The sequence below is a fragment of the Alligator sinensis genome, unplaced genomic scaffold (genome assembly GCF_000455745.1).
Source record: "Alligator sinensis unplaced genomic scaffold, ASM45574v1 scaffold885_1, whole genome shotgun sequence".
Lineage (NCBI taxonomy): Eukaryota > Metazoa > Chordata > Crocodylia > Alligatoridae > Alligator > Alligator sinensis.
Window position 1 is genome coordinate 1,548,348 of NW_005842056.1, and position 23,035 is coordinate 1,571,382.

Genomic DNA, 23,035 nt, shown 5'->3' on the forward strand with positions numbered 1-23,035 from the left:
TCACCAATTGTTTCTGCCCATTTAGCAGGGGTCCTATTCCTCCCTGGGCCTTCCTTTTACTCCCAATATATCTAAAAAACAATTTCTTGTTGTCCTTTACTTGGGATGCCATCCTCAGCTCCATGGTAGCTTTGGCCTGTCTAACTGCCTCCCTACAAGCGCGAGCAGAGGAGGTATATTCGTCTTTGGTGATCTCTCCCTGTTTCCACTTTTTATGTGCTCCACTTAGGTGACTGGGCTGAATGCAAGGATGAGACTTGTGTCTTTGTCATCAGTGGGTGCGTGTTTTTCATTTGTCTGTTAAGGGCAATTTTTAGGAAACTTCATGTTGGCTCAAAAAGTACAAAAAATAAGGTCATTTTGACATGATTGCAGAGGGTTTGGATGAAGCCCTTCTGGAAAAAAACATTGCCCCATCTCTTACGATTAGCTCTATCAGAAAACTTCTGAGCAGCCACAGACCCTGTGCAGTAGTCTCATCTTTTCCCCACTGCTAGGATGCACAGATGTCAGCTTCCACTTTTATTCTAGGATCTGGTCGGTCAGTGTGTCTGTAATTCCCGAGCTCAGCATCCACGTGCAGTTCCTAAAGTAGCAAGAACAATGATTAGGCTTCGCTTGGCAGCCAACAAACCCTCAACATTAAGTTGTAAGTTTTGGAGTAGAGGCCAAATGGCACGAAAGCCATAGGATTGTATGACATCTGGGTGGTCAGCAGCAATGACACCGGGTTCCTTGAAAAACCCGCAGAATTTGGTTGGCCTGGAGGCTCATTAGTTTCCCTGGTGTGGACCAGGTATTGGCGGTTGGTGCGATGTGAGCACTGATCCATTGCCAACCTAGAATCTGGTGGATGAATTTGAACCCCATAGTCGAGTGCTTTGGAGATGGGGGCTTCGGACGTACCCAGATGGAGAGATATCATCTGTGTTAATGTGGTGGATTAATGGTTTTGGATTGAAGCGGTGTCTCAGATTGAGTGATCACTTCTGTCCTCTCCTGTCCGAGAGGCAGCACTTCTGGCTAGCCCGGGCACTCAGCTGGCTATTTAGCTCCAAAGGATTTTGTCATTAGTAAATTGTCCTCCCCCTCTGCCCCCTAATTCTGTTCCTTCCAGGTAATGATTTGGGGAAACACCTGCCTTTGGCCACTAATATCCCACAAGCTGTAGAGCAGAGCAGGGCTTGGGACCACTGGAGACAAAGCCATCAGCAACCCATCTAGTGCATCCTCCTCATTCCCTTCATGCCTTGTTCCCTTACTAGGCAGACCGGGGTAGGGCTGTGTTCAATGTCAGCCAGACTTGGTGGCATCATCTCCCCTCTGATTGGTCTCTTGAGCACCTACAACTCCGTGATCCCCATGGCAATATTTGGAAGCACGCCGGTGATTGGGGGAATCCTCTGCTGCCTGCTTCCAGAGACACGTGGGAAAGAACTTCGGGACGGCACCGAGGAGCCCGTGGAGAACCAGTGGTGGGTCCTTGCCGTGTATCCGCAGTCGCTTCTGTCCCCCTCCTGCTTTGCCCTTTTGATAAATGGTGACAGCTTCCTTGCTTCCCTCTTCAGTGTAATTCAAGGCACGCCAAGGCCCGACATGTAGTATATGATGCACAAAGTGCACGGAGGTTCAGGACGATGCCAGGGGCTGTCGCATCCTAGTGGGCAGCTCAAAAGGAATCAATGCTGGAAGAGTTGAGCTATCTGGCTGTAGGGCTGAGGGAGGGAGTCCTTGCCAGGTAGGGGGAAGAAAGCAGAAGGGGCTGTGATAACATTTGGGGGTGAAAAATGAGGCTTCTCTATGGGTGGGCCTAAAATTTTGAAAAGGGGCACGCAGAGGGTGACATTCATCGTCCTGTATAAAAAAACACGGGTTTTTCTCCAGTTAAAAATGAGCTAGAAGCTTTACTAATATGCGAGGGGCCTACAGCTGTAATATTCAGTTTAAGATTGAAGCAAAAGCAAATATAAATTCATTGAAATGAATTGCAAACAAACTGCAGGGCTGGGAAATAGGAGGTTCATTACCAGGAGCAGCTAACAGACAGCAGAATTACAGAACAAAGAGTAGCTTGGTTGGTGCAACATCAAGACCGTTACAACGGGGACAGGGTCATTAAGACCTGGGGAATGAAGAGTTGAGAAGGAATCAGGTGATTCTCATAAGCCATGAAGTCAAGTGACTCCCTCAGTGCTGCCCGATGAGAAACGCTGCCAGGAAGTTCATGTTAAACTTTGGGTAGAGCAAGAATCAAAGGTGGGTGCAAGTGCACTGGTGCACCCCGCTGGATCCACACTTAGTCTCCTTCCACAGTAGCAAAGGGATGGGAGAGCAGCACAGCGACTGAGAGAAAGTGTACAAGCCCTTGGTAGCCCTGGGAGAGGCAGCTTGTGCTTCAAGTATGCCCAAAGACAAGGGGCCTTCTGCTGTATCTAACCCTATTTCTTTTTATTAGGTCCAGCGACAATGGGCGCTTGAAACAAAAAGAGGACAGCCAAGAGGTGGAAGGCACAAAGACCACGCGCTTCTAGAGGAAGCCGCAAGCCATTGTCAGATCCAGAGGAATCAAAGACCAACCAGTGCTGTCGGGGGTGTGAGATCCACAAGGAGTCAGGGGATTTTCCTTTTTCCTTCACTAGGTCTTGACCTCTTTTTTTTCCCCATTTGTCTCCTCCAAGCCCCCTCTAGTGTTCCCTAATACACACTACATGTTGTCCCTTTTGTTCAGTGAGTATTGGACAGAATAGTCTGATCTGAAGAAAATAGAAGTTAATCACCTACAGGAATAAAAGCAGATGTTGGAGCAGAATACTTGAGTCTTCCCTTCCCTTCCCTCTCATCTGTCAGCACCTACGCCATCTCTGGAAACCCTTCCCAGGCATGACACCTATTCAATTGTGGAATAGCCTTACAAAGTCAATGCATCGCTTGCAATATGTATATCTGAACTGGATGGAGTAGAAGGAAACAAACAGGGGGATGCATATTGCTAGATCATCTAGTAAGTCTTTTCATCTCTCATTCCTTCTCTTCTCCACCGGAGCTTCAAAACCCTGCCCCTTTTGTCTAGCTCCAAGCTACCCAAGTAAGAAGAATCAAGCCAGCGGTTTGTTGCAGGAGCAGCAAATGATGGCCTTAGTGGAAAGCAGAATTTCCTTTAGATGTCACTGGAGCTGGCTGTTAAACTGAAAACTTTTGGAGACACCTTGTGTGCAGGACGGTGCTGGAAAGAAGCGTTTCCCTTCACACAGCAATTTTTTTCCTGCTCAAGATGCTCTGCAATCATCAGGACCAGTTTAATTTGAATCTCCAAGGAAATCAATGAGCTGTTTGGAACTTGAGGTCTCTGGAGAGACCGTATCCCACTCAAGTGATGATCTGGTTGGATATTGGGTTCTGTTTGCTTGTTCGTACAATGCCCCTCACTGTTACGGATGGGCTTGTGATTTATCTTCACAGTGAAGAAAAGCCACTCCCCTCCCTACGCTGCACCTTCACAGACCGCCTGGTCAGACCAGTCACTTGCTCTGGGCGAAGCTTGGAGCAGAGCCAACCCTCCTGCTCTTTGCTTGACCACCTGCAGCTCGGTGCCAGTCGCGCTGCCATTGCCTAAACTCAAAGAAGACTCAATTTTGCTTCATCAGGACCCCCTGCGAAGCCCCTGTTGGCAGTTTTCCCTTGTGACGAGTTTTCTGCTTATTTTGTGGCTAAACTGAATCAGATGCGATGGAAGAACATCAACATGGGGGTGCAGGTTCAACCTCACCTGCTTCCTGGGACTGGGGCCTGCAAGGCATCCCTTGTGGCCAGTGAACTCTAGTGCACCGGGTCCATTGGTGGAGGGTGATGCCGTGTTGCCATCTGTCAGGAGATACTACCAGCTTCTTGGATTAAGCTTGTTTTATAAATAAAAATTATCCGAGTATGTTGGAATAAAAAATTGTTCTTCCATCTTACTGACAGTCTCTACATCATATCAATAGTATTTACCACTGTCAAGCTGAGGATTGCAAATGGTGGCAGAAATATGTGCACGCGTCTGGCACATGCATGCTCGGTGGGAGATTTGCACGTGCTGGCCGTGTTTAATGGGGTTTGTGAAGTTGGGAGCGGGGGCTGGGGTTGGCAGTTGTGTATTGGGAGCATGAGCACCACAGTAGGATTTGGAGCCTACTGAGCTTTTCTGCAGTAGTTATAGGTTATCAGGCCCTCCCAGTGCTAGGTGCTGTACAAACAGGTAGTATAGAGCAGACAGACATAGGAAAAAAGGATGCAGAGAGAGAGAGGTGAAGGGACTTGCCCAAAGTCACACAGAAAGGCTGTGGCAGACCCTATCATTGGAGTCTTAATTCAGCATCCTACTACCTCAGGGGGACCAGAGGTTGCTGCAGTCGCTCACTCTCACGTGTCTCTATTGGTTTGATCTGGATGGTTGGCTGGGGATCTCATGAGCTTTACAGCTTGCTGGGGATTTGACTGGACCAGGAAGACCAGGAGAATGATGTTGTCTTGTGGTTTTACACCCTAGGTGCTCAAGGGTGCAAAAGGGCTGGATGTGTAACCAAGGGTACAAAGGAGTCGAAGGCATTTCTTACTAGGCTGCACCCAGGGGCCCTGAAGACATTTGCTGGGGCAGTGGGGGACTGTACTGGGATCTGTCTCTCCAGAAGCACAGGGTGCAGTCAGGCCTGACTCTCATCTGAGGGGGAAGTCAAGTGTGTGTGAGCGTGTGTGTGCATGTACATGGGGTGCATACTGTGCAGGACAGCTTAGCAGGGCTGAAGAAGAAAGTCAAGGATGAGGACAGAGTGGAGACGCTGAGGTTTAGCCAGAAGGGCTGCTGGGGGTTTTGGTTGTGCCGTGCCTGAGGAGTGTCAGGGATGGGCAGTTCACATCCAGGAGGAAGCACGGCGAGTACTCTGGGAGGAAGGGCCTTCTGCCGCGGAGCCTTGCTGAATTATTACATGTGATGCCAAGTTGCTGCATGAGCCTTAAGCTCAGCTGGTGCCTAGGTATTCATGTGAGGGCTAACACACATGTGCATGTGAACACGAGCCCATTCAGTTAGCTTGAGCAGTTAAAGTGTAACTCTTCCGGCAGGGCCAGCTGGGAGATGATAAACCCTGGCAGTCCAGAAGGGCACACTCCCTGAGGGACCCATGCCAAGGTGCAGGCTACAAAGGCCCTGGCCAGCGCCGAGGAATGCTGCAGGGAGCACTGATTTAGCCAGGCCACTGGGCTATGCAGGGCTCGTTTCACTCCTGGGCTGGGTTATGAGCTGAGAACTTGGTGGTCCTCATAGCCCCTTCCTCTGAGGAAGGAGGCTTATGAAGTTTGGGAAAAACTGGCAAATTGGGGCAACCATGAGGTTCACCATCAAAGCCTTTCCACAGCCAGGCTAGACTCCTGAAGGGTCACTTGAACCTTGAAGGATGCTCCCAAGTGCTAGAGATGCCTGTTCTTACCTCTCCCACCATTCATCTTCAGGGGGTCCCTATTCCTCGCCTGCATTGCCCCACCTTACAGCTTCATGGGAAGGGGCTGTCATATGACCTGACCCGAGACTCAGAAGGACCGTGGGAGAAACTACCCAGCTAGGGCTTAACCACTGAACCCTCATTGCTGCGGTCTCGAGTGCTCCCCTCTCCTCCGTGCCCTGGAGTGCCTCTGGGATGACTGGGAAGACAGCGGACTGTGTTCAGCAGCACGCGATTCCCTCTTTCAGAGCTGGAGGAAATCACTGCGTTGATCCTGGGCACTTGTCCAGGGGCTCCCAGCCAGGATGTCCCTTGAGCAGGGGGCTGAATGAGAAGCATCTCTTGAGGTCCCTCTAGGCCTCTAGTTGGTCATTCGTACCTTTTGGATCCCTTCCAGTTTGTGATTACTTTGTCCAGAGGAAGGAAATAAGGTTTGTGGCCACTCTGAGGTGTACAGCAAAGTCTTTTTTTTTTTTTCCTACGGAGTAATGTTCACTGGGAATTTTCCAAAGCAGACGAGGCAACTGGCACATGTTGCGTTGTCCTTTCTCCCTGTTGAGTTCACAGATTTACCGTTCTGTTTGGTACGGGGAGCAGCAAACAGTGCCTGGTATTACCTTGAAGAAGCATTATATACTGTCTGTTATAAAGTGACTAGAAATGAGCCCGAGATCTGGGGGTGCTCAGGGTGTCTCCCTTGGTAAAAGTATTGATGCACATATTCCAGACCTGAACGCTACAGTTTTGGAGAGAAAGATCAACTGCAATTGGATTTAGGTCTCTTAAGTGCCAACCCCTTAATAAATATAAGACAGACACATGCACAGTAAAAGACTTCAGAAGGATAAGAAACTATTAGGCTAGGGTAACCTGAGCTGGTGAAATCATTCAATGAGGATCAGTAAATAGATTTCTACAGGGCTGAACTGGCCCCTGGGTAGCTTTTCCAAGTATTTTTTTATGGCTTTGGTCTTTTAAATTAGAAAGGCAGATTTTCCCTCTGCTATCAATATTTCCTGCACAGTTCGACAAGACTCTCTTGGCTGATCTCACTGTGGCAGGAAGGATATTTTAACTATTAATCTCTTCACCTGTTGTCTCCTGTCAGAGGCATGTGTGCAAAGCCTGCAAACACTCAGTGCCTATGCTTGGCTCCTAATCCCCTCTGTACATCTGGACCTTTGTTAAGATTAGTAAAGGGGTGAAAAAGGTGGGACACATGCTTGTTGAATGAGCATAATACAACATCACCTATACAGACAAGGGCGCACATCTATTATTGCCGAATATCCAAGCAGCTAGCAGCCTTGGATGAATTTATTTTCTTAGAGCTTCCCATCTCAAGAGGGGAGCTCTTTGCCCCATTGTAACGAATGGGAGCTTGTCACAGGACCAAGTATGTCTGTTGTGGAGGAGGGAACTGAACCAATATCTCCCAAGGGATAGGCTGGTGCCCCATGAAAAGTGCCTTCATCTTTTCTAGGGGTCCCTATTGGATTGGGCTGTTGGCCAAAAGCTGTTACTTTCCCCATCTTCCTCTCCTTTCCCTGCCCAGGAACAGTGTAGTATTTCTCACGGTAGAGAACAGACACGGCTTTGATTGTAATAGATGTGAACTATGAGGAGGATGCTTTATTTAGACACACCCCTGTTTTTGACTCTCATTTACTGCTGAGTAAAGCTATTACTCACCATCTCAGGTGCTTGCTTTCTATTTACGGTAGCTCTTGTGACTGCCTTCTCACTTTCATCCTTTAATGGGTACTTTCAAAGTTTCTATGCCCTGTGGATTAAGGGGGTGCATCCAGACGAGTGCAGATGTGTGGTATGCAGCACCGCAGACCCGTCTGCAGTGCCACACACCGCACGGGCAAGCGTCCCCTGCACCGCTATTTTGCAGCATGGGTGTTTTTTGACGCTGGGATCTCCTGGAGTAAAAAAAAACCCCAACAAAAAAAACCGGGGTGGTGCATGGGGCAGCAGTGTGCTCTGCCGAAAACTGGAGCCTGGCCAGCCAGATCCACTCTCTATGGCTGCATCTCCCAGAGACCCCCGGGACCCAAGGTAAGGCTGCTAGGGCCAGCAAGCATGGACACCAGAGTGCTTGTGGCATGGGCATTCCCCAGGGACAAATAGCAGTGGCACAAATGTCTGTGCTCGTCCCAGGGAGTCTAATGTTGGGCTTTGCCTATTACAAAGATTACAGACCCAGAGAAAAAGAGAGATGAAAAGGACCTCAGGAGATCATCTAGCTCACCCCCTTGCTCAGGGCAGGATCATACCTGTCTAAACCATCCCAGATGTGCATAAACTTCCAGCGACAGAGACTCCATGCTCTCTCTAGGTTGCAAATCTTTGCTTGCCAGGGGTATGTTATTTATTTCCTTAGCTTCATTGCTATCATCATTCTTGTGCTAAGTGTGCGGTTACTTAGGATAGTAACTGTTCCTGGTGCATTTGCAAAGCTGGATTAGTTGATCTTTGCCATGAATCTTGAAGTTGAGGATGAAAAGTCACTGTCACTGTTAAACTAGTGATGCGTGTTGATTTTCGGTGCAGATCAAGGCCGGGTAGAGTTGTGCGAATCGTAAGTCACTCTGGTGTAACAATAAAACATAAGTGGAAAGGAGAAAGAAGCAAACTGAAGGGCTAGTGCCACGTTTGTCAGAGCAGCTGTTTCTTTGAGAGGAAAGCTCATTTTATGGTCCGAGCTGTCTGCTGACTCCAGTGCTGACTTCCCGCGTTACCTTGAGCAAGTCACGGAGGAGGAGATCCACACTCGAGTCCTGCATTGGGTCAGGTACCCGCGGGTGACCTGCAAAGTGAGTAGGGTTTGGGTGGGAATGTGAACTACTTCACATTTTGCAGTTTGGGTGTGGGTCTGAAATTGGATTTTCGGGTTACAGTCAGGTCAGAATGGAGATCTCACCACTGGCTGCTGACAGGTGTGAAAAGGTGACAGATGGTGCAAGCACCTACTCCAGACTCCTTTAAGAAGCGTTTGGACGCTTATCTTGCTGGGATCCTTTGGCCCCAGCTGACTTCCAGTCCTTGGGGCAGGGGGCTGGACTCGATGATCTCCAGAGGTCCCTTCCAGCCCTAATGTCTATGAAATCTATGGGGAAAAAAAGCGCTTTAGTGGAAGAAGCAGCACGAATGAGACCAAACAAAGAAGGATGAATGTCTGCCAAGGAGATCAAACAAAAGATAGATCAGGGTGTGCCACCTCCGCAGCGCCAAAAAGCCCCACTGAAGTGCCCAATCTGTATAGATGCTGCAGAACTGGGACGAACTAACGTGCTGCATCTTCCAGGAAAGCATGTGTTTTTTTTTCCCCTGGGTCTGTCAGCATTTGAACAGAATTTGGGTCAGGTCACGGGTTTGCCTAAGCAGGTAAGAAGTTGTTGCTAATGCAAGTTGCAGGTTTGGGTCTGGTTGTATAATATCGGGTGTGGGTTAGAAGTAGGCCTTTAAGATCAGACCCGTGCTGGCGTCTGATCCACACCCCCGTTCTGGTCTCTCCAGCTGGTGAACTGAGCATAGAGCAGGGCACGGGCTCTGTAAGTATCCTCACATTGCCATGTAAAGACAGCTGGGTCTGGCTGGATTGCTCCTGCGGGGTTGAGGTTAGGGATTTCTGGTATAGAGAGTTGGCATGGAGGGGCTTGATGGTGGCCCTGAGTAAGGGTGTAGACATGCACTAAAATCCCCTGATTTGGCAGGGGGAGAATTTCCCAGGCTCAGTGATGTCAGGGTGTCTTCCAAGTGTCCTCGGTGGGTGGGTGGGTTGGTTGAGCTGGAGATGGGGCTGCTGTTGCAGGGGGCTCACTGGGGATGAGGCTGCATATTGCAGCACTGTCACTGTTGAGATTTGGGGAAGCTGCTGTACCAGGCTTGCGGGGGCTGGTTATACCACACTGGGATCTGCTCCAGCCCCTGAGGAAGTCCAGATTCAGGGTGGTGCAAAGGTACTTTGGCATACAAAATTGAGGCCAGTCACACCAGTGCATGCCCATTTGCTCACATAGGCCTTGTGTGGATGATGACCTGGGACCCTGGTGATGGTGTCTGTAAAAGTACTTCCAGAGGACAGAGGAGAATCCTAAGCCTAGTGGAGTCGCATCACTTTACAGTACTTCTGCCTTTTCCTCTGACTTATATTGGTTTAAGATGCCCTCTGCACAGGGCTCTGACATGCTGGTTCACGGCAGAGATGCTCATTAAACAGCTTTATATCTTCAGCGGGTCTGATGGGGGCTGGGGCGGTGTGGGTGCTAAGGGGCATGGTTGACAGCTCAGAGGTTGCAAGTTTGAGGCCACAGCAAAAGACCTTGCGGCATGGCCTGTCTGATCACACCGCATCTGTGAATGCTGCTGAATACCTTGTCACGAGGAAGGAAAGGAAGCAGGTCTGATAGCACCAATATCATCTCAGTGTTGTCTGGTTTGTTCTTGCTTGAACATCTTCATGCCATTTTTTCAGGAGGTTGATTAGAAAGGTGTGAGGATCTGCACCGAGTGGTGTTTGGGGACAGGAGTGTGTGCGCTTTGGTGCCGGGCATTATGCTTCACAAAATTTCCATTGCCAATATAACTTTTTAAGGTAATTACTTCAGCATTTCTATTGTGGCAGCAGCAAGAGGTGGCAGGTGGGGCAATATTGTGCAGAGGGAATCGGTGTAGGCTCAGGGAAGCCTGGGCTCTGTCCCCAGCTCTGACACTGGCCTGCTGAGTGACCACCAGTGAGTCCCTTCACCTCTTTCCAGCCGAGTTTCCCCATTTGTAGTATGGGGTTGATGGTACTGGCCTGCTCGGTAAAGTGCTTTGCAAGCTAGGAGTGCAGGATATCAGCTGAGTTGGATTATTACAGGCCGTGCAAAGCTATCTGAAATCCTGCTTCATCCTTCAGCTGTGCATTTCCTTAGCCACTATTTGATAAGGTTTTGTAGCGACAATATACCTTTCTGCTTCTGATTTCTAGTGTCTGCCTGAACTAGTTGATCATGAAAGCTTGCTGGATGGCTCTCCGTGGGCATGGAAAACCTTTCCCCTCAACTGCAGAGACAGCAACCTAGCCGACTTCCTCTGGGGAAGCATGGCAGTATGCTCGAGTGCGGAGACCCTCTCCCCTGCTTTTACACACACACACATGCATGTGCACACACATGTGCAGTGAGAGAAAATTTGGCTGGTTTCTGTGGCCAGTCTCTTTGGAGACTGCTGACAAGGGTACCAGCTGTGATCAGTGGGTGGTGGAAGAGGAGTTTGGGATATAAAAACCTACCCTTAGGTCCTACTGTGAAATCTCCCCATGCCTCCAAAAATCATCATGTGCACAACTGAATTCAAATTTGATGCTTATGGCATCTTGTGGGTAGATTTTGTGATCTCATTTCAAGAAGCAGAATGTTTCCTATGTCAGCTAAACTGCGTTGGACATGCCAGTGTTTCCAACCAGCGGTCCACTTCCATATGAAAGTCTCTGTTTTTGAAACTATCATTCACCATAGGGCAAGATGTCACGCAGTCCTAAGGGAGATCTGATGCTGGTTTGCTTTTTTCTACCATCACTGAAGCTTGCAGGAGTGCTGCTGCTGCTGTCGTCTCGGCATCCTGCATCTCCAAGATGTGGTTGTTAAAGGGCTCAGGAGTCGATGTGGACGGTGGTTGCAAGTTGGCTCCCCAAGAAAGTAAAGGGTCAGCAATGGGTTCTCCAGCATTGAACCCCAGTCCAAAGGGATCCCATGCATCTTTCTGGAGTTGGGGCTGCAGATCAAGCTGTTGTAGCAGATGAGAGCTCTGAATTTCACCAGTAAGTTGAATAATTTGACCCTCCTCCGCTAGGTCATGTTTTTGCCCTGGATTTTCCTTGTGCAGTCCTGAGGTGCTTATGCTGAAAGACGGTTGTTCCTTATCTTGTGAATTTTGCAGGGCTCTTTTAGGTGGGAACTGGGCATCTGTGTCATCGATGCCAGGAACATATGTGCTTATGCTTGTTGAATTGCTGTCTGCTACAGGCAACAAGAGATTATTGGGCTCTAAAAGATCCCTGCTTTCTAAGTGAAGCTCAGATTCCTTACACGATTCCTTTAAGTGGTTCGATGAAGGAAAGGCTTCATCCTTTAGTGCCAAGTCTCGATCACCCAAGCCCGTTAGGTTTTGTTTTTCATGTAGACATGTGTCATGGAGACTTTCTTCGCTGGTGAGACTTAGGCTAGTGTCATCTGAGGCAATTGGTGCCAGAGGAGACTGTAAAAGGCTAGCTCTGCCCTCCAAGGTTTCTGGAGCTCCTTTCTGAGATGCTGCCAACCGAACTGCAGGCAGATAGCTATCACCATGCTGTTGTAGAGACTGCGCGTTGAAATCAGGTTGGCTTTCAACTCCAAGATCAGGGACCTCATCAACATTTCCAGTGCTGGCTGGACTGCTTCCACCAGGCATCGACAAGAGCACCTGGGACTCTAAGACCTCAGTGCTGCTTAAATGTGGGGGACTCTCTCTTTGCCCAGATCTCACATGGGCCCCTGAATTTTGCTTTGTATTTTTGGAAATTGCCACTGCTCTTCCAATGGGAGCTACAGCCTCATCCTTGGAGACCTTTTGCCTTGATGAGGCTGAGTCGGTGATCTGTGACCGTGATTCTCCATCATTTTTTTCCTCTGAAGGCTTTGGTGAGGGTTTTGGGGTGAGAATTCCCTTTTGATTCCGTTCTTTATCTGAGCAATAGCCAAATAATGTGGCCAAGGCAGACTGGGGCTTTGTGGGTTTCTTTCTTCCTTTTAGCTCTTTCCTTGGGGTGCTACTTTTATTTTCAGAAGCAAAAAGCCTAGCAAAGTGATTTTTCCCTAGACTGGAAGCTTTTGCTGGTGTCTCTTTCCCAGGCTCTCCATTTCCGGTGTCTTTGGTTTGGGGAGCACTAGCAGGTAAGCGTGACTTGCCTTCATACTGAGGTTTCATACCCACAATACCATTTCCAGCTAAATGATATTCAGGTTTCTCTGATGATTCCTTCGATGTCAAAGGTTCAAGCATCTTGCTGGGTGGCTCAGAAACAAGAAGGATGCCCCCTCGCATGTCATCTGGACCCCGTAACTTGAGCTTTGTTTCTTCTTTTCCAGTTGTCTTGTCATGCGAGTCCTCCGTTGCACTGACTGCTTTTGGATGTGTGTCCACTGGCTCTGAAGTGTCCTTAGCAGACAATGCAATATGACCTGGCAAAGCATCCCCTTGCAGGCTGTCTGTTAGCGGGCCGCACGTGTATTGAGATTCTGCCGCTTGTGGGCAGGGTGCAGTCTCATCCCCTGTAATCTGTGCCTGTCCAGATGGAGAAATGGCTCTTTCTTCTGGTTTCCTTTCCTGAGATCTATGCCCAGGACTATATTTCAGGATCTTGTAGGACTCTGATGTGCTCTCCGGCTGCATTTTGTTCTCAACCTCTGGCTCGCTGCTTTTAATTCCAGCCAACACGTTTTCCCTAGATCCTTGCAAGTTTGTCTCGGAAGGTCTTGGCATAAGCGCTCCAGGGAGCTCTTGGTTGTCCGTCTCTGAATCCTCATTGACCTGCTCAGCTGCCTGGTACAACTGAACCGAAATTTCAGGCTCGAGTGAACTGACCTCTGTGTGAGGTGTTGCTGGTTCCTCGGAGAGGCATGAAGCTTCGTTACTTTGGACAGCATCATGCTCAGCTACGTACGTCTGGGCTCCAAAACGGGAGGAAAGAAAGCCCTTGGCTCTGCTTGGGTGGTGGGTACCTCCGCATGGTGGCATGGTTTTGATGCTGCCTGCTTCAGCCTCTCCTGCTACATGAGCAGCCAGCTTACTGCCGCTCCCTTCTTGGGGGTGCTGCCTGTCCTGTGGGGTAGATACGGTGGATGGTGGCTGCTCTGGCAAATTCCCTGTCGCTCGGGGAAGCGGTCTGGTGCCCCGACTGCTCAGAGTTGCAAGTCCTGCGTTAAAGACCCCCTCGCTGGACCCTGTGACACGAAGCTTGTTACCTGTAGGAGCAAGCTCTGCTGTAGAGAGAGCACCAGCCTCGAGAGGTATTGCAGAGGCCCAGCTGGCGCCCTTAGTGGCTCCCAGCGCCTTGGACCGGGAGACGGATGAGCCGCGAACTGGTGGTTTCACAGGTTGCAGTGCTGAAGGCGAAACAGCGGGAGCACTCCTGTCCTTTGGTTTGGCTTTGCCCTGCTGGAAGACAGCCACCTTCTCTGATACTCTGCTCCCTCCCTTCCCTGCGAGATGTCTGGGCACATTTCCGTCCACACACCCCATCTTCTTGTTACCACTCCTCAGGTTTCCCGCTTTGCTCCAGGGGGGCCCGTGCTCTTCCCTCTCCGAAACGGCGATGCTAGGTAGCTGGTTTGGTTGCTTTCTCACTGCTGTATCTGCAATGGATTTTCCCTCTGGTGCCTCCGGGCTTCGCCAGTTCAATGCAGTCTTTTCCCAGAGCCATTCGCTCTTCCTAGGTTTGTGGACGCTTCTGTCTGCTTTTCCCAAGGGTGGCCAGCTAGTTTCGAGCTGGTGTCTCAAGGAGGCAAATTCATTCTTGGGTCCTTTCATTTGGCCATCTGGCTCCAAGCTGAGCTCTGAATGGGACTCAAATGATCTCTCCACTGTCTCTTCTCCAGCTCTATTATATCTTCTCTGGGGCTCTGACCTTCGACCGGCTATTACTATTTCCTGCCGTGGCTGGTGTTTATGTCCGTAAACGAATCTTTCCTTCTCATTTCCTCCTCTAGCTTTGGCAAGCAGCTTGCAATGGCCTTTGCAGTAGAGCGCACCGTGGAGGGCAGTGTAATTATGCAGGCTGCAAAACACACATCAAGCAGAGCAGTTAAATACTCTTTGGCATGAAAAGGCCTATTATTAGCATGGATGGAAAAATCCCCATCAACATTGTTTTGGATGGAAAATTTTGATTTTCAATTAAACAAAACTTCCAGAAAAACATCTGTTGACTTTAGAAAGGTTTGATTTTTTTTTTTTTTAATTATCAGTAAACATGTAAAAAAATAAAATAAATCAGTCCCATTACCCACAGAAGTGTCTCATGGGAGCTGTAGTTCAGTTTTCTCTTGGCCCCATTCTCCTCCTGGGCCAGGCTCTGCTCTCAGACACCATCTCCCTTTATGCCAGTGATTTTCAACCAACGTGCTGCAGTACACCAGGATGCTGTGGGATCCTTTTAAAGCAGGGGCAAGCCATTATTTCGGGTTGAGGGCCACTTACTGAGTTTTGGCAAGCCATCAAGGGATGCATGACAGGCAGCCAGGGGCAGATAAATATTAATTTTCTAATTTTTTTAAGGGTCCCGCGGGCCGGATAGAATGGTCTGGCTGGCTGCATTTGGCCCACAGGCTGCATTTCGCCCACCCCTGTTTTAAAGTTACCATAGGGTGCCATACAATAATAGCACAGTTAGATGTGCAAACATTTACACATGATTCGCAAGATAACCATGAAGATTTCCAATAGGACTCCATGATATCAAAACCATTCTGACCCACTGCGGCCTTTCTGAGTTCTTTGCAACAGAAGAATTGTTCTGTTATTTCTCCATAGTCAAAAAACAAGTGAAAACTAAGAGCTGACATTTTCCAAGGGGTGCCTTGAGTCTTAAAAGGTTGAAAACCACTGATCTATTCATTACTTCCAGGGACTCCCATGTTGTGACCAACTCCCTTCACAATGAAGAGATAGCATGGGGAGATGTCATCTGATCATGGAGACTGGCCTGTAGGGGAGAAGGGGAACACGGGACGCCTGGTCCAGAATTTCATTTCACATAGGGGACAACCAAACTGCAACTGCGAGCGACACCAAGTGACTTGACTAAAGCATAGGAGCGATTCTGTTGCCTTCCCTGGGCGCATACATTTAGGGTCTCTCTCCCTTCTCATATTTGGATATTGCAGGATCATCCCTACTATGGATGATGCTTTCCCCTTGATCTTCAAAACACCCCCAAAGATCAATACATGCAGTTTGCCTTTGGCATGCACTGTGTCATTAAGCGGCAAGCGTGGATTTATGGAGGGAAGGAGACTGCCAACAAACTGTTCATTCCTCCTTGTGCAAATTAATCCGGAGTCTGTAAAGTATCTTGCACCAGCACCAACTAAGATGAAGATGTGGTCAAGAGTACGATGCCATTTGGAGTCTAAGGGCCCCGAAGTGGTTAGATGTCTCCTGTCTTTGCCAAGACTGTGTTTGGCATCTGCAAAGGTTGCAGGCAGGAAAAACTGCTCTTTGTATTATCTTCTCCAGACATCTTGGGTTGGGCTGAATGTGGCCTAACATCATAACAAGGAATATCAACACTTCTGAGTAACGCTGAGTAGGAAGAACAGCAAGGGGTGCAAGAATCTGGAACAACATATGTGATCCCTGGCAGTAAAGGACAATCTGCCCTGGGCATCTTCACTGTATTGTTAGGGAGTTGCATTTGATTGACACACATTTTCCTTTGGGAATGAGGACAATCTCAGAGCAAACTCTCAGCGAGTCTTGCTCAGAGCTGATGGGGCTACCTTTGTGGCTAATGAAATACCTAGGCACCCTGGTTCAAACCCCTAGTGATTCCACAAAGCATTCATTTCTAAGTCTCTTATGCACAGTAAACTGCACGCTGTTTAACAAGGTACATAGGTGGAGTCTTCCTTGCTTGAAGTCACTCAGCTGAGCCTTTCTAAAAGATAACCTCTAGCTCAACCACAGGTCATGGGCTTGATGAACAAATTGCTGGGTAAAATCTTATGACCAGTCATTCATGAGGTCAGGCCACACCATCACAATGGTCTCTATTGTCCTTAATAATGAGGTCTCTAAATCAATAAACCGAACCTCGTGCAACCTGCGGGGTGTGTGCAAGAGACATTTAGAAATGGATGTCCTGTTACTTTTGTTAAGGGTCCCAGGACTTTGTCCTTGATGTTCCAGGTCAACATGTCCTCTCACTTTATAGTGCATTGTGTGCTGGTTGGTTGCCAGTTTCCATCTCAGAAGTATATTCAAGTCAGTAATAAAAGAGCTCCTTTACAATGAATTTTTGGACCATCCTAAGGGGAGACAGTCTCGAGGAAAGTCTGTGTATGTCTACACCGCTACTTAGTGTTGTCCCTCTGGGCCTCCTTCCAACCCCTCCAGACCAATTATCCATGTTGATAAGTCTTTAGCTCAACCCCAGTGCATCTTTAGCCTGACCCCAGAAGCTCTGCTGAGCATCAGGAGCTGAGGTGAAGCTGTCTCTTACGCCACCTCCCTCTGCAGGACTGTGCTCAGGGTTTACCCAGGTGCTCCAGGCTATGAACTCACTCCTGGCTTCCAGCCTTTCTGTGCCCCATTCCCTGTCTATACTGCATCTAATTAGAGACAAGTACAGAAGAAGATACTAATAGTGGGTAGACTGACTCATAAAATGCCTCCACTAGAGGAACAAGAAGCTTACTGTGGTTGCTTCACTATAGGGCTATACTGAACAGTGTCTCAAATTAATCAACAATGTGCTAAATCCCATGCAGGTTTCCTTTAGGATGTGGAGTGGGGTCTGGGAGGGATGCAGCTTCTTCCTGCCTCAGCTTCTTCTGCCCCAGCCCATGAGTCTTGGTTCAGAGAGTCCTAGCACCGCATATTCACAATTGGAAGGCTTCAAGCCCTAGTGATGGGGAGAGCAATCATGTCTGAGACATTGTTCTTCTGTTTACGCCCACTGCAGAGATGTTCCTTGTTGGCACTGCTAAAGGAGGACCATTTATGCTGTAAGCCACTCTGAGTTGTCTCAAGAGAAAGTGGCACCGGGTCCTACTACTTACCTGAGCTGTTTCCCGCAGACCTTGCAGGTGAAACATGAGCTGTGCAGAAGGGCCTGATCAACAACCACTCGCTCCATAAAATAGACAGGCTGAAGGCAGGAGGAACATACTTCCTTCATCATGGACTGAAATGGCAAAGAAGAAACCAAAGTCAATTAAACCAAAATGTAATAGGTAGCATAGCTTTGCTAAACTTGCTACAGGAGTTTCACTTCCTTGTCATTTTAAAATGAAGATTAATGTCACTTTTCTAAAAGCTTCAAACTCAGGATTGATCCAAGGCATCTGCCATCATGTATAGGATCAGAGTCTGGAGTCCAAACAGGAATGGGTGAATGGGTTTGCAGAACAGAAGACTTGCACTGGGCTTTTGCCCCTTTATGAAATAAGGCAAACTGAGACAAGAAAGACTGTCCTGTAAACTCTTCATTGGATGAGCAAACCTATGGAGGTCTTTGGAAGCAATGTCCCTAGAGATGCTCACAGAAACTGGGCAGCTCAGACCAGAAAAGGCAGCAAATGTAAATGTTAATGTTCTACTAGCTACAGTAATCTGCCTGGTCTGATCATCCAGCGTGTTTTCTTGTAGGCCACATTTCCCAATGTGATGGGATTCAGCTAATACCAAGTCATGGGAATAGTTGCAGCGAATCACTGTGGTATGAATGCCCTAGCCAATTTGATTCTGCAGAGTGCGAGTGTGAAAGAGCGCGACAGAGTGAGTGTGAGAGTGTGTGAGCAAAGAAGCACAGGCTGTAGCTCAGCTGCAGAAATAGCCATGAGTTGTTTGCATGGTCAAGCAAGCGGGATGTCTTTGAAGCTTACAGCCGTGTGGGTAGATCACTGGGTCCAGTTTTCAAAGTGACCCAGTTCTACGTATCTAACCTTGATGAATCCTTTTGTAAGCTTGGCCAGTTTAATTTTCCAGGGGCACAGCCCACAAAGTGGTGGAGATGAGATCATCCCCTGACCACGCTGGAAACCAATTCAGCTCGTTTGCTTCACTGACTTAACCAACAGCCATTGGTCAAATGAACGTGAATCTGATTTTTCTTCCTGAAAGCCATTCCATTTCTTTAGCCGTGTGTTTTGCTGTTGCTCTCTGATCACTCAGTCTCTATATCCAGCGCATTTACAGGTCTGCTTGCAGCTTTGGACACAATTTCCTAGGGAGCCTGCAAGAGACTGAGATGAGTATACTTTCTGCCCTTACTTGGAACAGGTCAACAGCCACATTTTTATGTTGCCATCACTCCAGGCATTTTAAAGAACTGTTCCATTACTACACTCGCAACATGCCTTTAGAGATGACATGCTAATGGGAAAAATATTATGCTTTTCATTTGTCACTAATGTCTAAAAATACCTAGACTTTTAAAAATCTCCTACTTTACTTTGAAAATATCAGGGAATGTCAAACTTGCCTATTGCTGGATGACTGGAGGCACAGGACAGCCAGACTGAGAGGTTCTTCAGCCTGTCTTTACAATTTGGAAACTTTTGGAGGGACAGAGATGTTAATTGACAAATTTGTGAATAATTTAACAAAAAATCCTAGCCAATTCTATATTGCCCATGCCCACTGATGCATTAATTCCCATTAGTTCCGTAGGTCTTCACAGAGGAAGTGTCTACATGAGATGCGTTAATGCGCATTAGCCTAATTTAATGTGCATTATGGGTGCACATCTACATGTACGTGGCCTTAATGCACATTAAAAATGGCAAAATTAGGCTAATTGCACCTAAATTCGATCCCTGCAAATGCATTTGCAGGGATCGAATTTAGGCACGATTAGTTAAAGTGCATTAATGCACATGTAGACATGACCTGGCACTAACTTTAGTGCAGGGTCTGCCCAGCCACTAGGGGCACATGGCAGGGCTGCAGGGACGTGGCACTAACTTTAGTGCCAAGTCCCTGCACATGTAGACACCTACCAAAAATTGCTTAATGCACATTAAATTTAGTTGTGCTTAAATGCACATGTACATGCACCCAGAGAGTAGAAATAGATAATAGCAATTTTTGTAAACCAGTAAATCAACTCAGGTATATCGCTATATGTTATATGGTTTAAATTAAAAGCCAAAAGTGAGTTTGTGATGATCCTTGTGTTTTCCTTTCTGTTATACATTGCTAGGATGCAGGGTTGTGAGCCGTACCATATCAAAGAGCTCAAAAATTTCCAAAGATGAGACTTTAGCAAGTAGAAAGGGGTGTGATAAAAATGACTAGGAGCAAGTTACTGGAGCATGATGGTCTTGCCATCACATAGATAATGCTGATGAAATACAGTGGTGGTGTTTGAATGATGTTGAGCTGTGATAGTCCAGGAATTGTGAGAGGCAACGATTCCTTTGGGTGACATCTTTTATCAGACCACCTGAAGGGACCAGAAGAAAAATGTTTTGCATCAAAAGCTTGTCTAACTCTATCCCGACTATACAGTTGGGCCAACATAAGGTATCATCCAAAGAAATCCTTGCTTCTTGATGAAACACAAAGGGATAGCTCACAGGACTGTAGTACCATCATGGATGGGTGCAAACTGTTCAGGAAGGACAGGCAGGGGAGAAGAGGAGGAGGAGGACTTGCACTTTATGTAAAAGAGCCATATGATTGCTCAGAGCTCCACTATGAAGCTGGAGACACCCTGACACCTTCTGGGAGGACAATACAGCAATGCATAGGCAATCCAGGAAGTTTTTGGGGAGTGTTGGGAACAACTTCCTAGTGCAAGTGCTGGAGCAGCCAACTAGGGACCATGCTCTTCTTGACCTGCTGCTCAAAAACAGGGAAGAATTGGTGGGGAATGTAGTAGTGGATGGCAATTTGGACACCAGCAACCATGAGATGATTGAGTTCAGGATCCTGAGGAAAGGAAGGATGGAGAGCAGAAAAGTAAGGACCCTGGGCTTCAGAAAAGCATGGGTGAGAGGTGGGTACCTATAGCTGAAAATACTAGCAGAGCTCAGATGGGAAAAAAACAACTTTTAGAGAGGGGACTCTCAGCCCCAACTTGCAGCTTGTGCACTACAGACACAAAGCACAGAAAAGTTGTCATGTTAGGGATGCTATCAGAATAATTAGTGGAGAACCATAAGAGGTGAAGGAGAGCTGTTTGAAATTAGCCATCCGTTATGACTAGGAAACACAGAGCATTAGCCAATGTACCACATTTACCAATATCCCCAAATAAGATGCACACTTTGCTTTCAGAAAGCAAAACGTAGGGGGAAAAAAAAAATTTCAGAGTCAAGGCCAATTGTGTGACCTAGAATAAGTCCTACTGGAACCATAGACTGTCCAGGAAATGTGGCATCCTAGCTCCTATTCTATTCCCCTTGGCTTCTCTTCCAGCCAAGAAAAAAAAATCAGCTTCCCTACTAAAGACATGCACTCCAGTTTTGAAGTGTTTATTTTTGGTGGAAAGGTGCATATAATATGCAGCTAAATATGGCATCTATTTAATCTCTGTGGGCGCCTATACATGAGCAGCGAGGCTGCTCCGATGCGCTGTAATTCCAGTGTGGAGCAGATTTGATTAATCAAGTCTGGCAGAGTGATAATTACTGTGCTCCAGCAGACTCCAGCGTCTCGTGTATCAGTGTACCTGCACTTAAAAATGGCGGTGGGGGTGCTTTAACTAAAGCTCATCGAATGAGCTTTAGTTAAAGTGACTCTGCCACCATTTTTAACCATGGGGACGCTGATACACGAGATGCTTCTGGCACTTTAATTAGAGCGGCTCTTTTAAAAAAAAATTATAGCACCAACAATGACGCTTCCCAAAGTCAGAGCATCCATCTGAGGCTGGTTTCAGCTCATGCCCAATACACATTGTCTATTTGGGGAAGGAATATTAAAAATAAATTATTTGGGGAAAAGTTTGCAGCTGCTTCAGGCCAAATGGATATGCCAAAGAGAATGGAGTGGCCATGTGCATGTGTTTTTGGGCTTCTGTTGCAGACAGCCAGGTATCAGAGGAAATGGGTGGCTTGAGGTGACATGCAGTAGCTAATGACCCTAGGTGTGTCCTGTGAATCCAGTGGCATAGGGGCACCAGAATGGGAACAATGGGGCTCAAGGCTCTGGCGAAGCAGGGGCAGGAATCCCTTTGTTAACTGCCTCTCCCCCCACTCCTCCCAATTAGAGATACCACTGCCACAGTGGGAGAAGTATCAGCATAGCCAGCACACAACAGATTAGGGCCACCCTGCATAGAGACCGTCTCATTTCCCTGAAGTTACTTTTCTTCACTTCCAAATTAAGCATTTTAAGTTGCTTAGGACGGCAATCAGTGGCAGGTGCAGGAGGGGGGCACGAGAGGGTCCGTACATCTGGGATTTGTCTCGGTAACCCCGTAGTTGCTAGCTGTACTGGCACCTGCCATTCATAGCATCAGCTATTCTCTGCTGTCCCAGGGTGCGAACCCTGACAGTTATACCTTGTGTGAATCCTCCCCTGCACAGGTTTAGTAAAGCATGTGTGCTTTGCATACAACTGAAATAGAGGGAAGATGAAAAGCATTACTAAGCAGTTCAGGTACTATAATCACGATTCATGTTCTTCAACCATTTTTTGAGCAACAAGACTAAATATGATTAAAGGAAAGCAAGTAGCTGTAATTTTTCAGTAAATCGTTGATCACAGAGGTTGTGGGACATCAGGAAAAGTACACATAATAGAGATTTTGGTTTAAAGGACTGGCCTGAGCACAACATGGAGTAACAGAGCTAAGACACTGCTCTTCACTGTTACACTTACTGGGAAAAATTAACAGAGAAAACTAATGAGATGTCATATAGTTATGCAAAGCTTTTATAGCTTGCTAGGGTGCAAGTGCACTGGCCTGTTGGTTAAGATGAAGTGTGGTATCATTTTGCTAGCCAATATTTTCTATTATTAAAGGACTGTCTTGCCTTTGAATGGGGAGATTCAGTGAATAGTTGCTTGTTTTAATTTTCTGCTACTATGGCCCCTTCCAGTCACCATAAGGGAAATGCCAGCAGCCTGTGAGCAAGAGCTGCTGTTAAGTTGATAGGCTATGTTCAAATCGGGCCTTTTGACTGAAGCAAATGCATTCAGTGGGAAGTGATGTTCAGCATGGTTTCTGGGGCATTCAGACGCCTTCTTTCATGAAGCTGGTCCAGCATCTTAATGATCTGGGGCATGTCGGTTCTTATCAGATGTGCATGTACGGCTTTCCAAAGGCTTACAGAACTCAGAGCAGAGCAAAAAGATCTGAGTTTGAGGCCCAGAGCCTGATTCAAAACCTCTTTTCTTGGCCCAAACCTACTTCAGAGACCACAAAACTCCAGCTAAGACATAGTGAGATGGTAATGGGACATAATGCTTGAGAAGTTCAAAGCTCAGGTAGAAGAAGGTCCGCCAGTGTTTCTGGGGATGACAGGAATAGCTTATCAATGGGTGACGTGGCATTCTCTGAACATATTACAGCCATTCTGGGAATAAACCCCAGCAATTCAGCCTGCCCCTTTCTTCCACCAGGCTTTGGTTGTTTCGTGGCTATAATATCATATGAAGAGACAGTCAAGTGACTCATTCTGGGTCCCTGAATACCAAGTTTGACACATTACCTCCTTTAATTCTCCTATTGATTTTGTACTTGCAAGCAGGCCATAAAGTGACATTTATCATGATTACCTCTCTGCAGGTTGCAAATGCATATGAAGGGAGAGCAGGGATGCTGGGACATATAAACAATATGATATGTTGTATCC

The 23,035-nt window shown here is 47.4% G+C and overlaps 2 protein-coding genes across 2 annotated transcripts in view; one reads left to right on the forward strand and one right to left on the reverse strand.

The window, feature by feature from the left end:
* LOC102369469 (solute carrier family 22 member 13) overlaps positions 1-3,946 on the forward strand; it is a 21,340-nt gene extending 17,394 nt beyond the window's left edge. The window contains exons 9-10 of the mRNA XM_006022954.3: positions 1,266-1,475; positions 2,456-3,946. Coding sequence (XP_006023016.1) covers positions 1,266-1,475; positions 2,456-2,531 — 286 coding nt within the window. The 3' untranslated portion in view covers positions 2,532-3,946. The remainder of the gene's footprint in view (positions 1-1,265; positions 1,476-2,455) is intronic.
* Positions 3,947-4,109: 163 nt separating this feature from the next.
* On the reverse strand, positions 4,110-21,783 carry LOC112550204. The gene is made up of 3 exons (XM_025203373.1): positions 21,739-21,783; positions 17,288-17,412; positions 4,110-14,283 (listed from the first exon to the last, which is right to left on the reverse strand). Exons 2-3 carry the CDS (start codon positions 17,407-17,409, stop codon positions 11,007-11,009), a joined length of 3,399 nt encoding a protein of 1,132 aa, XP_025059158.1. The 5' UTR covers positions 17,410-17,412; positions 21,739-21,783; the 3' UTR covers positions 4,110-11,006.
* Between the last annotated feature and the right edge of the window lie 1,252 nt (positions 21,784-23,035).